General features: G+C 41.8%; 2 protein-coding genes across 2 annotated transcripts; one reads left to right on the forward strand and one right to left on the reverse strand.

The window, feature by feature from the left end:
- Nucleotides 1–1,354: 1,354 nt before the first annotated feature.
- On the reverse strand, nt 1,355–14,249 carry arel1 (apoptosis resistant E3 ubiquitin protein ligase 1). The gene is made up of 22 exons (XM_061082348.1): nt 13,639–14,249; nt 13,126–13,354; nt 12,478–12,646; nt 10,875–11,095; nt 10,290–10,361; nt 9,808–10,034; nt 9,423–9,660; nt 9,146–9,315; nt 8,866–9,046; nt 8,495–8,739; nt 8,306–8,383; nt 8,075–8,216; nt 7,866–7,987; nt 7,680–7,755; nt 7,004–7,113; nt 6,718–6,897; nt 6,281–6,406; nt 5,164–5,293; nt 4,994–5,052; nt 4,814–4,903; nt 4,547–4,722; nt 1,355–3,617 (listed from the first exon to the last, which is right to left on the reverse strand). Exons 2-22 carry the CDS (start codon nt 13,271–13,273, stop codon nt 3,515–3,517), a joined length of 3,063 nt encoding a protein of 1,020 aa, XP_060938331.1. The 5' UTR covers nt 13,274–13,354; nt 13,639–14,249; the 3' UTR covers nt 1,355–3,514.
- A 25-nt stretch (nt 14,250–14,274) lies between these two features.
- On the forward strand, nt 14,275–16,545 carry fcf1 (FCF1 rRNA-processing protein). Its single transcript, XM_061082349.1, has 8 exons — nt 14,275–14,366; nt 14,643–14,707; nt 14,895–14,966; nt 15,053–15,201; nt 15,316–15,388; nt 15,516–15,603; nt 16,101–16,195; nt 16,286–16,545. The coding sequence occupies exons 1-8, from the start codon at nt 14,364–14,366 to the stop codon at nt 16,332–16,334; spliced, it is 594 nt and encodes a 197-aa protein (XP_060938332.1). The 5' UTR covers nt 14,275–14,363; the 3' UTR covers nt 16,335–16,545.

Raw genomic sequence — 16,545 nt, forward strand, 5'->3', positions numbered from 1 at the left:
TATCACATCTTTCCCTGATATGGCCGCCGGTAGTAGTACAAGAGGAAGGCAAAGGCATCCCCTTGTTTTCCATTTGACTTTCAGCAGTTACGTTCGATCACATTCCACACGCGGAGGAGCTCTCCAAAGATTGATTTCATTAAGCCGCCAGCTGACGTGACAGCAGCAGGTTTGAATGAACCTTGTTTATTTTCACGTCTCATGAGGTATGTTGGATGTGTGTGGGGAGAATGAGAAACATCTCTAATGGAGGGGATTCGATCTGCGTTAAAGATTTTAAGTGTGAGGGGTCGGCGCAGGAGAGGAAAGCCCCCTCATCATCTTTTAGTGCCGCTGTCCTCCTCCTGCCCCCGAGGGTGCAGGACAGCAGGCCAGGCAAGGTTGTCCTCCACTCCTGTCCCATGTGGAGACACTGCCCCCCTGTGTCTGAAACATCAAGTCTGCTGGACGATCACATGCCTGTTCAGCAGATGATTTATATGTGTTCATTGAGTTTTAAAATAGTCTAATGAACAGCAGAGAAATAAAGACACGTCATTAAAACAAATATTGATCAGAAATAACTGAGGTTTACAGAAAGTTCTGTCCCGTGGAGTAAAATGCTGTCAACAACTTACATGTAAGTTTTTACCTTCACTACAACAAAAACCACAGTAAAGAATTCCAGAGTAAAATGCATGAGAAGTAAAGATCCAGCATTCCCAAACCTTTTGTCTTAAATTTTTATGTCAAATATCTGACCTGTGTTTGACTTTGAGATTTGTGTATTTCTATTAAGACGATAGAACTACAGACTTGAAGCAACACGATGCAACTTTTTTATCTTACAACAGCAGCTTCAAAATGAGTTTGACGCTTCACTGACTTGGAATAGAGAGAATGGTGCCGTCTTCATTCCCACTCCTCACCCTGAATGTCTGTTCTATGTAACTTTGGTGAGCAGGTTCGACCCCGTGTGTAACTGTCGCATCACAATTTGCCAGAAACAAACCCAGCAAGTTAAAGAGTAATGCTGAACTGTAGATCACCTAAAATACTTAATCTTAAACTTAGTCCTTAAAAACCAGTGTTAACTCTGATATAGAGCAAGGAAACATTTAAAATATCAAGAGTTCTGGACAGTTTGGTGAATTTGTATTTTACATTATGTTGGGTTCATCAGTGGGCTCTTCTCCAGGTTCTTCAAAATCTTCAGACCAACGTTAAGGAATTATTTGCCCTGTAAGGTCGCTACCACAAGCCAACTCCCGAGTTCAGACATCCAGCTTTGGCAGGGTTTGTAATCATCTCTGATCCACACTGTCCAACACAATCCAAAGATGACGCAGGAAAAAGTGAGATAAGATGATAAGAATCCAGTCCATCATTTTTTATTCCCATAAACAAAAGGACCTCAAACATTCATCAGCAGGGGCTTACTATTAAAAAAAAAGAAAAGGGGAAAAAATTAACCCCGGCTTCAAGGTCAAGTAGGCAAATATTTCACAAAATCTACATTGCTAAAAGTCACACTCGGGCGAACTAACCCAGAAACCTTCCGAAATGTAACCAGAGTCGTAAAGCTCATGAAAATCAAAACAATTTACAAGAACATAAAACTACAGGACAGACCTCCTTATCTGTTTACAATGGTCGTGTCATCTAAGGGAACGTCAACTAACACATGTTACATTTACTACAGAGAAGTGTGATATCAGACATTGGTGCTGAAAATGAAAGATTTCCACGGCTCTCCTCAGCACGTCAGGTCAACATTGCACAACCCAAAACACACAAATCCACAAACCCTCCCACAACCCTCCTAACACTGTTAAAGCCAGACTAATGCTAATGCTCACCAAATCCCACTGAACTGGGTTTAATGAGTCAATGCAAATAATCCCGACCAGTAGTAACTAACACCTGCAGTCAAAATGTGCCGTGGCTGCCGTTCCTGAAGTTAAATCTCTTGGTGGCTGAGTCAAACTTTTTCCTACCAACTGTGAGAACAATGTGAGGAGTGGAGCTGAAAGCAGCGTGCTCTGTGGGGAACGTTCATATATTCAAACACTGCTGAGAGCAATTAATCATCCGCATTTTCTTCTTCGCTTCCGAGTCTAAACACCGATTTTTCCTTCACAATCCGACTGGCAGCGCACACTATGATAAAATGGCTAATGAACATGTAAACTGTGGGACAGCTACACAATTATGAACAGAAATAAAAACAGGAAGGCGATTCTGTTGGCTCAGGATATAGATGACGCTGACAGCTTCAAAAATAAATAGCTTCACAATAATATAATGGAAAACAATATTCCCCAAAGATATACAACGCTGCAGTTTACGGAGGACGTTGGTTAATATGGCTGAGGCTTGTAAAGTTGGGGGTGTTGGAAGGAGGCAACTAAGAACGAACGTCATGCTCTGACGTACGTGTACGTGCCGTGAACACATACACACACTGGGTCAGAGGATGCATAGGTGGAGGAGGAGTTTCTGAGGGAAACCCATGAAAAGGCTGCGAACGGGAAAGTAAAAATCATATAACATTTGTTTTAATGAGCTCTCCCCTAACATCCAACCAACACTCACATCTACAGTGAACCCACAGTGGAGGGAGGGGAGGTGGAAATGTAGTAGAAATATCTTAACAACTATTATCTATTCTATGCTTCTCTCACCTACAGAGCTCCCTGGATACAATCAGAGGCAAAGGGCATGAATAAGGCAGGTTATAAAAAAATTAACAAAAACATTTACCACTCTTGACAGTATGGATCAACACAGACTTTTTTTTCCAAAGACACAATAAGTTAAAAAACATGTATAAACAATAGTAATTACTTGGCTCCTTTTAAAACCCTTTCATCTCTATCGGGGGGAAAAAAGAAAAGCTTATAGAAATGATATCAACGTTCAACCCATCAAAAGGTGCAATGATAAAGAAACCCCCCCTAATCACCCCAAATGTCAAATGAAAAAGTAAGATGAAAAAGGTATGTATACACGCTAGTATGTACAAGTATCGACATAAAAGAGTGATATTGGATATTTACATACAAACATCAGTCCCTGATCGATTAAGGCCAAAGTGCCGTAGATGCACGCGTCACCCACATCACATGTAGGCTGCTGTTGCACTGAAGTGTTCCCCGGTTCGCAAAAGAAGCAAATATACAGTTCATATTCAAGGCCTTTGCTCTGCATCGTTTGCCTTTCAAACATATAAAACCTAGCAAACTTTTAGCCTTTAAGAAATAAAACCAGCCCAAATCCCATCTTTTACATCAGTCCAAGAAATCCTTTTTTTCAATTACAAAAAAACAGAGATATTTTATTATACATTACACAGTAGCATTAGAGTTCATGGAAGTCCTGATTCCAGTTCAGCTTTCTGCCACGCCCTCTCATCCTGAGAGAGTATTTATAGGGAGTCTTTGCTGTGAAGCCGGACTGTTAGATGCAGGTGAATGCAGAGGAGTGGTGCACCGGAGCAGTGCTGGTGTCCTCTTGCACGGGTGGAGCCACGGTGTCAGAGCATGCCGAAGCCCTCACTGCCCTCACTGATGGCCAGCTTCAACATCTTGTGCAGCTCCTCGTAGGAATCGTAGGTCGGGAGGCACAGCTGGTTAAAACTAAACACAGAGCACACAGAGGCAGCTCATTTTTCAATTCCCATGAAGCATGTATGTCGCATTTATACAGAATGCTACGTGAAATTGAATGTGTCAAATGAAACAGACTAAAACCAACAATGACTTCATCATAACAATTTGGTTGCGTGATAAGATTATTAATCTGTGCCATAAATCTCCATCCAAAAACAGGGTTTCTGCATGTTTTAAGAAAGTTCAATCTTAAACTTTTTAAGACCATAATGAATGTAAAGACCTGTGTCAAGTACAACAGATTTGAGGGAACAGCAGAGCCCCAGGATTATTTACTTCTGAACTGAGGATAAAGTTAAGTAGCTGAGGAGAGAATAATCCTCGTAACTCCATGTTACCTCACAAACTACAGGCAGAGACAGTTGGTATCCAAAGTCTTTCCCAAAGCCAAACTGAGTCTACCAATAAATTCTGACCGGGATGTTTGAGTGAAGACTAAACATTGGTCATGTTTAGAGTTTTATTACAGAGTGCTAATATCTGTATTGTTGAGAAAGAACTACAACACACTGAGACATTGTAAAACAATGTATACTGCCTAAACATTTATTTGGAAAGAAGATTTAAAGGAACTTTTTCATAATTAAGACCTACCAACACATGCTTAAGACCTAGTACATAATATTATAATTCACAATCAAGACTTATTTAACTTGTATTGTTAAATTTTAAACTTAAGTCTATTAACATGAGCTTTTATATGATGTATGTGTCCAGTATTTTAAAGACTTACATCTTCATATCTAGGGCATTTGACTGACACTTAAAGAAAAGGCTGAGCTTTCAAAAACTGATGTAAGACAGACTAACACAATGTTGGATTTGGTTATTTAATGAGATATGTAAACACCAAGATTCACAGAACAACACCAGATATAAATCATACAGCTACTCACCAGGTGTGTGCAGTGGGCAGGGTGCTGTGTGTGGGGGCGGCGATGATCTGGAAGGAGGGGCACAGAGTGTTGAATCCGCCGGGGGGGAGCTGGGAGGAGCCGGTGGTGAACTGCAGTAGACGAGCCAGCTCCTCCTGAGTGAAGCTGGACACGACGGCCCAGAACCACTTCATCACCTGTCGCAAGAGAAACATCAACAAGCTCAGACATCCTGATCAGCGGTCCCATGTGACAGCAGAGGGAAGACAGAGAGTTTCCATGACATACTTTCTCTCTGAAGTGCCACGATCCTCCGACAATCACAGCGTGGGCTTTGAAGTCCTGCACGTTTATATCGCCCGTGCCACACATCAAGAGCTGAAGAGATTTAAAATGGGGAAAAAAAGGAATTACCCACTGGAGTAAAAAAGATTAACATGATTGCGTTATAAACATCAACAAACATACCTCCAACTCGTTCTCATCAAATATGGCTAGCAGGTTTTCTGGAACCAGTTCATTCAAGCCTGCAATTGATCAGGAAATTTCATTAAGTACAGTCACCGAACCAGAGGACTTCAAATTAAGAGGAATTGGAGAATAAAAATGTCAGACTGCAGCCGGGTGAGTTCCGATACCTTTCAGGAAATGTTCCACTTCATCTCTCACCTGGCTGGCCAGTCTGTACTGAGCCAGCAGGTTGAGATAATGCACCTTGTTTTCATTGTTGACGGCGATCTGAGCTCCGCCGGATATCAGCTCCACCACCTGCAAGAGAAAATATGGTCAAATGAACAGACATACATATGAAAAAACATGATGCATTCAAACTGATAAAGATGGCAGAGACATCCAGCAATTCAGTTTTTTGCTGTCTGAGCCTGATGCAGTACATTTAAGCTGCACTGAGTTACTGTTACCCTGTCTTTGACCTGCATGCCTATTGCTTGATTTCCCTGATTACATGTGCAGTGTAAAAAAAAAAATCAGTGGGCGCATCATTACGACGTGAACCTTCACCACCCCCACTCCATCCTGTGCTCCAGCTTGCTGTAGCTGTGACCGACTCGTCTAGATATCTAGCTCACAGATTGGACTCCGAGTTTTGTCAACAACCTTGAAAATTCATCAGCAACTGGAAAATCGGGCTAAAAATGGTGTCGTGTTCACTAGGCTTTATTCTCCCTGTCCCATGTCGGAGAAAACATCGGTGACTTTCAGGTAACATCAAAATGAGAGCCAGCATTTGGTTTGTCCATTCTAAGCTAATGGAGAAACAAGGCCATATGGGCTCTGTGGACGAGGACCTGCTCCCAATGTAGAAATAAAGAGCTCAATCTAAACTTAAGAAAACACATTCATTCCTAAGTTTTAGAAGATTACACACTAATGAAAACATAATTATGAAAATTAGATTAAGCTTCTGCCAGTAGATCATCATAAATCCTACGAACTCGAGTTTTAATCAATGTTTAAAAAAACAGTAACATATGCGTCTAATTAAAAGAAGGAGGTTGAACTCTGTTTCAGCACGGAGAGTTACACAAGCCGTTATTGTGTGGGATTGGATAACTGAGGAACAAAGTTTGAAAAGGTTTAAAATCTTAATGTAAACTCACCACTCCCCCTCCCTAACAAAAACAAGATGCTTGCCAAACGAGCAATGTGGTTCCCTTTGCTTGGTTTATTGCTCCTATCTCGTGAAATGACATCAGGGATAAAGGGGGAGGGTCCTCTCCAAAAGTGTTGCCTCACCTTCTCCAGCTGTCCTGCCTTGCTGTACTTCTCCTCCGCGAACACCAGGTCCATTTCACTCACGTCATTGTTTAGGATGAAGCAGACTTTGGTTTTGTAGAACTCCTGGTCGTCTGTCTCAAAGTACTGTGTGTGGGAAATAAAACAGGGAAACGCGGCGCAATGACGTTTTTAAAATAAACATGACATTTCATCTGAATGAAAAGATGATTGGGTCGACTTTAGTTCTCCGCTTTGAAATCGGAGGGAAGTTGGATAAGCGGCAAAACACGCCGGCATGTTCTCCGTAAAATAAATAATGACAAGAAACAAATCAGGTTTCTTGGCTTTGAGAGTAATGTTCAAGTGATGAGACAGACCAGAGGGTAAACAATAAAAAAACATGATCATCCAACTTCTGAGTACAAAGTATTTTTCTGTTGGAGCCTGTTCCATACCTTGTAGTTCATCCTGAGGCCAATGATCTGGGCCAGGAAGGAGCGCGTGAAGCGAGCTCGCACCAGCTGTTTGTACGCTCCACCCAAGGCAGACTCATACAGGCACTTCCCAACAACACGACCCGCAAACTCATACATCTTCTGGCGTAGGTGGGGCGACCTTTCTGCATTTGGGTGTACCTGTAAAATAAACGTTTATTCTCTTAGTTTCAATAATGTAGTGTATGTAGTTAAAGAGGAGGTAAACCATCGGAATATTTACAAGGTGGAGGAGGTTAAAACTTACAAGACCCTGGTTATTGTCGCTGAAGCGGGTGAACAGCTGGTTGGTCGTGTCAAAGAGAGTCTTGCAAATCAGCTCAAACCACTCCCTGCGAGGCCCCCCCCAGTCCAGAGCTGCAGGCACATGCATGAAAACAATGTGGTCATTTTAATTAATGACTGTGTCCTCAATTTGCATCAGGTTGGGTTTTAAAGCAACATTTGGGAACTATTACTGAGCAACAGCACCCCCTACAGCCAAAACAAAGTCTAACAATGTGTTGCCTGGAGCCCTGACTGCGTAGTCCCACTGAACTGAAACAAACCTGAACAATTTACCCATGATCCCCTACTATTTTAACCAGGAGAGCAGTCATTTAAACAAATACACAAAACTCTGTTTAGAATTTTTGAAATTTTAAAAGTTTCCTTATTAATCATACACACTGTTAAATTACCTCGAAGCCTTTTTAACTGATCTACAGCATTACTCTTGGTGTCACTGGGCCTGATTCTGACAATTGAAGCTGCGACAGGAGATCGTACACTCTCATCAAAGTTACATTGAGCAAGATCAGGAATTGGAAAGGGATTTAAAGTTCTTTCAAACTAAACTTTGAAGCCGCTGTTTTAAGGCTAAGAAAAAGTTAACCCTAAGACAAGCTGAAGCTCACTCCATTATACTCAGAGGTTTTATTTACCTTCCTCGTCCTGAAACACGACCTCAAAGTTCTTACTCCAGTCTGACACCGAGAAGTTCCTGGTAGCCTTCAGGGACTGAGCAGCAGAAAGAAGAGGGACAAATGAATGAGAGTTATGATTATCTGCCTATTTTCATAATGCACATATCGTGAAAGAGCTTCATAATGCAGGAGAGCAGCACTCACTGAATCTAGAATAGTGTGTCGAGTGATTTTTAGGCAGGTCTTGGTGCGAGGTCTCTTGGAGTGGATGTGTCGGAGTTCACGTTGAAAGAAGTTCACTTTGTCTTGGAACGTCTCAGAGCCACCTGCAGAAAACACCATCAAATTACTGCGACTGCATCCACAAAAGACCGTTTTTAGTAAAAGCAGCCGGAGTCTGAACTGAGACAAACCAATATTCTTGTGCAGGAAGCGAATGAAGGTGGCAGCCATGATGTTCCTGTCTTTGCAGCTGAGCTCCACAGGAGGCTGTATCCCATCATCCACCACTAGAGTTAGATACTTGTGAATGGGATCAGGACCATGATAGGTAAACTGAAAAGAGAGGAGAAGATTACAGTGAGCTTGTCAAACAAACCCAAGAGGCTGATTTTCCAGGATTTTCTCACATACGCCCTGCTTACCTTCGTTCCTGGACATACTCGAAAGGTGAAAAGGCGCCATGGAATTATTTTCAGGTAGAACTCCTTCACGGATAGTTGCTGATTGACATAAGAGTCCAGGTTAAATTCACCTAAATTATCACAGAAACGTCTCTCTCGTTTTCTTATATTCACAACTCCAAGTTCTACCAGTAAACGCTGGACACTTACCTTTGGTGATATGTAACAGTAGACCTTTTTTGGTTTCTTGACTTTCTCTGGTTGTCCCTCCACAGGAGAGTCATGCTCGTCCTCCTCTTCTCCCATAGAGGGCCTCCGCTGGGGAGCCAACAAAGAGGAAGCTGGTAACTGCCACGATGAACTGCTGTAGTTCCCACTGCTGTAAAGGTACGCTTCAAAGTAGATGCTTATGCCCGGAGTGGACACATTCTTTTCCACGCAGGCCTTCTCATTCTCTGCAATGAGATTAAACGAGTATTACGCTTTGAAAGCCGAGGCTAAATGAAACTATATCAAAATAAATGCATTTCAGTTACTGGTTTAAAGTAGTGTATTTTTCTTCACAAGTAAAACCTGCTCACCACTGAGAACAATAATGTCAAATTCCCCGTTGCTGAGCTGCTGGTCCTTGTAGGAGATGCGGGCCCTAAAACACCCCGTCCTCCTCAGGGTCAGCTTCAGCATGACCTGGCACTGCTGCTTGTTGAGTGTAACTGATTTACTGTAGTAGCCCTCCAGACTGTCGTCATCCACTGTGCCCAGCTGGAAGAACAGGGAGAAGTTTGGAAAATACCGGTAAACCGCTGTAAAGCCAGTTAAAATGCCAGTATACTGATAACAGAAATGGGGTTGTCCCCTTACATAGTGCACGTGGACGCTGTAGTTGGCTTCATCTGTGAGAGAAGTGGAGTTACTGGTGGGGTTTCCATACTCGTCCCTGGGCTCAATCTGCAGAGTGTGCTGCTGGCCGTTTGTCAGGACCAGGGTGGAGAAGTGGTAGGCTATCTTTGTTTTGGATGGGACAACTGTACCTAAAGTGAAAAAAAGAGCACAGAAGTAGTAAACCACCAATACAAATGTGTCTTATCAAAACTTATAGAAATCGAAATACAGGCTGGCTCTTATACAGAAGTCGTACCTGGTTGGAATATCTTGTAATAAGGGCTATAAGCCACATTGAGGCCGCCCAGCTTGACCGCAACCTCATAGCGTCCAGCCTTGCGCACTGTGAAGGCCATTTTGACTACATTGGACTCTGGCTCTTGCAGAACCTCTTGTGTAACCGGGATGTCTAGAGCCAATTCAATATGGGTGATGTGGACCTTGAGTCCCACAGGTCGATGGGCTGGAAAGGGCTGGCCATTTTTATAGAACAGCTGAGAAGACAAACATACAACAAGTCAGGTATACATTTCAGAAGACAGTGCTACCAACACTGCTTCATCCACAAGAAATGTGATTATCATTACACTACTAGAAACAAGAACATCTTTAGTTTAGACACATTAGGAATCGATCATCACCTGAACCCCGAAGCTCATAATCTGTCCCACTTCCTGCGGCTCCTTCCAGTCCCATGACACCTTGCAGGAACGCGGGTCCAGGTAGTTGCCCCGGACGTAGTCATAGATGCTGCGGTCTCCACGTCGCCCTGGATCCTCATTCTGAAGGAAGCTGACAACCCTCGCTGCAAGCTCACAGAGGAACTTGATAGTAAAGACAAACGCTATGATGGAAACAGTAATTCCACCTGCCATGAGAAGGGAATAAGTGTAAGAATCCATTTGTTGGAAATTAGTGGATTCACTGGTAAATTGAGAAATTATTGACGGGACCAAAACTTTACAACAAATCTGCAGGCTATAAAATATGACAAAGCTATTTGTCAAACTTGCTTGTAACACGTCGCAGATTAACAATGTTCTTGAAGAGAAAGTGAAAATGAGTCATGTAGGGTCAATTCCAGGAACAAACATTTCAGCTCCACTTAAAATGTTGAACTCACCAATCACGTAAAACATGAGGTCCCTTATCAGGAAGCACAGTGCCACAGTACAGCCAAATATGAGAGCTCCCCCTTGAATGACAACCATTGAACATAAACAGTTAATAAGTAATCAAAAACACTAATGTAACTATAAAATGCAGACAATACCATATCCTACTCTGCAGTGGTAAAATTGTTTATGGCTGTTCTTTCTTATATTTTTATGACATCATTTTATGAATGTACAACCCTAGCAGCATAAACGCCAAGATACGGTGTGATTTACACCCTTTGAAAAAACAACAGTGTAACAAGGGTTACAGTTGGGCAATAGTAATGATATAAGATAACTTTCATTCATAGATTTCAATACGAGTGAATAATGTTGAGAATAGGCAAGAAAAATACAAGAACAGTTGTTGAGCTGTACAACAAGAGATACATTCAAAAGATCTGTGACTTTTGAGGCAACAACTTTTGTGAAAACTACTTGGAAATCAGTACAATATGTTTATGACTTATAATATATATTAAATACCTCAGCTGTAGCCATGGCAACCAACCCCAAACTAACACTATTCTGAGGAGGGAAAAGAGTCTCACCGATTGACCACTTCTCATTCAGACGCCGCAGAGCGAGGTTGTGCACCAGCCGGATCTCGTAGTCCTGGTCTCGACTGCCCCTGGAGTTCCTGAGGATCTTGATGCCTGTGGACAACTTGATGAAGTCTTCGTAGTAGTAGCCCCAGGCCGCTAGAGACAGCTGCAGTTGACTATCAAACTGAGACAGATCATCCAGATTCATACAACCCAAGGTCTTCAGTCTGCGGAGGAAAACAAAAGTGAAAATATACTGTATGACAATAAATAATTGACAGGAGTTGCAGCACTTCCTGCACTAGCACAGCCTTAGAAATAGAATCCTGGCATCACAGCTAAGTGTTACTCTATTGAGTAAGACTGCTGACTTCAGTAAACATTTTGCCTCAAACACTAAGCAAACCACAGTTGTTGTGAAACTCTGCATTAAAGTAACTTTGCTCTAATCAGCTTAATCTTTTGGTGAGATCAAGTGGCCTTACAAAAGCACCCGAGTTTAAAGTGGTTAGCAGAATATAATGCTAAGTAGATAAATAGTTATAACCATTAAAACCAAAACATAATCTTAGCGTAAAACTAGTGTTTCAACATTGTTTATTTGACCTGTTAACATGGGCTGTGCTCATGATGCAACTGACTGGTCAAAGTGGTGACCATTGCCAAAAGTATGGGAGCAACCAATAAAACTAAATAATTAGGGAAATAAAATGAAAATCTTCCAGTTGAATTAACATACAATTCAACCGACTCAAAAACACACAGAAAATAAAAAAAGATGTAGAAAGTATCTAACATAGCTTTCTCTATCTTGTAACGTGCAACATATTAATATCACTTTACAGGTCACTTTTTCTGATGTGGTCAATTATCCAGCTTGTGTTTGGGTGCAATTATTCTTATAATGTTGATATTATATATGAAAAGATTTTCTTTAATTCTACATGTACATAAATTGTATCTTTTCATCAACTTGCTCTTCCTTACATAATTTCTCTAAAAAAGAGATTTAGAGATCAATGACCTTCAGTGATGTAACACTGCAGCCCTTTACAGATGATGAACACTTTTCCCAAAAAAAGAAGATTCTTTGTGCTTTAGAAACACTAATGACCTTTGCCATCTTTACAAACAAAAGACTTATTCATTGTTGTCAAACGTAAGCAGGATTAACAAACAAGAATTTTATGATAAAGCAATAACTTTTTATCGTTGGCAGTTCTGACTCAAGGGAGCACCTAACAAACACACACACTCATACACACACAAACACTTCACACAGACAGTCACCCACAACACACACCTGCATTGCTACAGGGTCTCACGCTAGCAGCCTCTAAAGAGTAGGTTTTACTGCAGTGTCCCTTTGAAACACAGTGTCAGCAAACATGGTGAGGCTGCCCTCAAGTGGACATTCATAAACATAACCTTTGTTTAACAAGGACCACAATTACCTAACCTACTCAAGAAGACATTGAAAAAACTTTCAAATCCATGCCAGGAAAAAACTCAAATGCCATATATAAATATAACATGCCAATAGGTAATTGAATCTGAAGGAGGAAGGCTGCTCAGGTTTGTTTAAATGCTAAAGACTTTCATTGCTTACGAATGGTAGTAGTGCTCCAGGTTCTGGGAGCAAAGCCACTCCTGGAAGGCAAAGTCTCGGAGCAGCTGGATGTGGGCCTCTGCAATTTCCCTCCAGCTCTGCGGTTCCTTCACCACCTCTTCCAGGCGACTCAGTACACTCAGACTCAGTTCCTCTAGTGTCTGTACATCTGGATGACACATAAACAGCACATCAGAATCCCCCACGCACATCCTGGCCAGCAAATCAGCAACAGTAATGCCACAACACAGGCCACAACACAAGCCAAAATATTCATGAAAGTCTATTATAATGAGTATTTAAGACTGTGCTGATTGTCTGTACATTTTATAAACCAGAATTTTTATAATTTCTAATCCCAAAAAAATGACTATGGTCAGAGTAGTAAGAAATTCGATTTTGTTGCATAAGCCTAGGTCAAGTTGAGTTCACATGACACTTATCCAAAGCATTTCTGCATAAACTAGGATATGTGGTGGATGAGCCTTGAGTTTGAGAAACATTTCTAACCACAAACTGTTTCAGTTTCAAAAGTTTCCTTTTGCATATTACTGACACCATGTGATCTCACTTCACCTGGTGGAAACCATCAACCAAACTTTTGCGCTGTCAAGATAATCTCACATTAAACAATGGTAACCCGCTGACCTTCAAATAAGTGGCTGTATTGAGAGAGGTGATGTCCTCGGAGCCATTCCTCAACCTGACTTTCCTTTCCTTTCTTCCAGCGCACCTCCCAGAAGAAGATCCACGACACAGAGCAGAAGAGAAGGGTCAGGAAGAAGCGGCGGTCCATCAGACCATCTTGCAGCCCTCACGCAGACCCCTCCGTGCTCAAAAGGAAAAGGGCCATGCAGCAGGGAGCTACTCACGTGTCCTGCGATAAATACAAGACACAAGTGCTCAAGTTGCTAAATGAGGAAGATACAGAATAAAGTGCTGTAGCCTGCAATAAAGGGAGTCTACTGAGGAACTCTGGTCAAGCAGATGGGAAATGATCGAGCCTCGCAGCTTCAACTGTAAACTGCTCTGCCAAGAAAGCATGAATATTTAAGTGTCGCCCGGGAGAAGTGTTGGCTGATGGGAGAATAGCATTACATGTAATCCACATCACTGAAATATGCATGAACAACTTGGCTGGAGAAGGGTCACAGTACTCACCCCGCCTTCTGCTTGGCTGTCACAGTCCAAGATCCCAGGTCAGTCAGAGAGTAAGTTCATGAATCGATCCCATGAATCGAGCCCAGATGCTGCTGCTGCTGGGGGGGAGATCAGCTCTGTGGGGGGGCTCGCTCAGGTGTCACAACGCTTACTAATGTCCCCCGCTGCTGCCCCTGTCATGAACAACAACCACAGAGCTGAGGAACACACCGGAAGGCTCACTGGATGTCTGCTCGACCGGCGTTTCAAAACGATCCGACAATGCAATAACAACAACAATGTCCCCAAGTCTGTTGACGCCTGCAGCGCTCGGTGAAGCTAGAAGCGGATTCCAATGTCTGTTAGCGTGGTTAGCATGAAAAGCGGCAAGCTTGACTAGAGAACAATGCTAACAGCTAACCAAGTTAGCCAACAATGTCAGCGCGACATTACAGAAAGCTGGTCGCCGAGTCTCGTCGTTGTCAAAGTCCACATCGCAGCATGTTAACAACACGTTGCCTGCAGTCGCACAGGTACACAAAACAAGGCTGTGAATATAAAGCTGCACTGAACCAGTGCTAGTGAACACAGCGTCTACCTTCGTCTGCTACACATTAGCATAGCAGCCGGAAAACACACAGGAGGTGTCGACTTTTGATTGCGTCACCGGTAAGCGCAGCGACACACGAGGGGAAGGGAAGCTAGCTGCTACTGAGCGAAGGAGGATTGTTTCTCAAATTTAAACCATGGTAGGTTTGATGTAACGATTTGGCAGCCAGTCCACTGCTGCCTTTATAACGTATGTCCTGTAATGTGTATTATTTATGTGTTATTAATAAGTAGATGAAGCTGTTTTTGAAGGTACTCCTCAGCTATGTTAGCTATCCTAGCTTAAACTGTATGTACACATACAGCGTCAGATACAACACACGAATAACGCTGTTTTAACCAGTTGTTCTCCTGATTTAACAATGTATACATTGTGGTTTGTGTTTTTAAAAGCTCGTTTTGTTGTTTTTACGCAGGGGAAACAGAAAACAAAGAAGTTCGCTGCCATGAAGCGGATGATCAATATGAAAGACAACAGAATGTGAGTTCTGCTTCGTTTAAATAACTTTTCTCTGTGATTGTGCCTACGACACCAGCTCCTCATCACTAGGAAGTATTTTTAATCCACCATCAACACGCGTTATCCAGAGGAATGAAGCAATTGTAGAATGTCAACATCGAATATGAATCAAAGCCTTATCAGCCCTGGTTTGCTTGTTAATGTTTAGAAAAGAGAAAGATCGAGCCAAACCAAAAGAGGTAAAGAAGAAGGATCCCTCACAGCTGAAGGAGACAGAAGTGTGAGTTGGTGACACGAACGCTTGAATCAGTTGATATCTTGTGGATAATGGCTCCTTACCTTGATTTGTGTAAACTCTTTGTGCAGGGCCAAGTACCCGTCGTGCTTGTTCTTCCAGTACAACACTCAGCTCGGTCCACCGTACCACGTACTGGTCGACACCAATTTCATTAACTTCTCCATCAAGGCCAAACTGGACATTGTTCAGTCGATGATGGATTGTCTCTATGCCAAATGTAAGTACCTCCAGTTGCAAGTAGCAATGTAGGTGATGATCTTATTTTCATGATGATTCACAGCATATTCTAGTTAACTAACAACGATGGTTATTTTGCTCTTCATCTACCCAGGTATCCCATATATCACAGACTGTGTGATGGCTGAGATCGAAAAGCTTGGAATGAAGTATAGAGTTGCACTCAGGTACAAGATCTAATAGCACTGGGAGATTAACCGACGTACTTTCGGTCCCCTTCTATTCTGTTTCCGTCATCATTTAATCAAATGAGTATTTACGATGACCATCTTTTGCTTTTGTTGGTTTTTGCAGGATAGCCAAGGATCCGAGGTTTGAGCGCCTACCATGTGCACACAAGGGAACGTACGCCGACGACTGTTTGGTCCAAAGGGTAACACAGGTAATATCAGTTTAAAGGACAGTTGTTGCTTTATGTATTAATGTTTACTGAGTGATTCACTCTACAATATGAGTAATATCATGCATAACTGATATGATAAATAACAGCAGTAAAACAAGTGAATAACACAGTACAGTATGGTTTATTATTCAATTCCAAAATACTGATATGTCTACTGTTGGGAGAATACATTTTTCTTATTTTTTATACTGTACTGCTCTGTTGCCTTTTAACTTGTGCACCCTGTTCAAAGTCAAGTTTACTACCCGGATAATAAATAAATGAATGACTGAGTGTATGTCACTCCAGTGTTTCCCTTTAACTACTAATTATTATGGTCGCCACAGTCTTATGATATAAAATGTGAAGGATCTTTAACTTTGTGTTTTGTGCTGTTGCTTCATTGTAGAGCTATGTGTAGTGCACACAAAATAAGGAGCCGGGTGTGAATACTTGTTTCACGGCACTTTATAACTTGTGGAACAATATTTCCACAGCACAAGTGCTACATCCTGGCCACTGTGGACAGAGATCTAAAAAGAAGAGTCAGGAAGATCCCTGGAGTTCCTATCATGTACATCTCAAACCACAGGTACATCACATACATATATATTAGCTTTTTGTTTGTGTGTGTGTTGAAACCAACTTTCTCACTTGTACCTCCCTCTCTTTTTAAATACAGGTTTAATATTGAACGGATGCCTGATGATTATGGTGCTCCAAGATTTTAATATCTCTACAGTTGAGGCGGACCTGTAAATGAACTGGTTTCCTGTGTAATAATATTTTTCCTTTTTCATCTATGTATACAAATACAATTTATAGGTTTTCAAGTTTGATTTGGTTAGAATGGGATGGGGATGGGTTTAAAGTACATGAACATTACTTTGTACCGTGACCATATAAAACATTTTGTTTGAATAAATGAACTTTTTCAATGCA

Source organism: Limanda limanda, chromosome 12 (assembly GCF_963576545.1).
Source record: "Limanda limanda chromosome 12, fLimLim1.1, whole genome shotgun sequence".
NCBI classification, from domain to species: Eukaryota; Metazoa; Chordata; class Actinopteri; order Pleuronectiformes; family Pleuronectidae; genus Limanda; species Limanda limanda.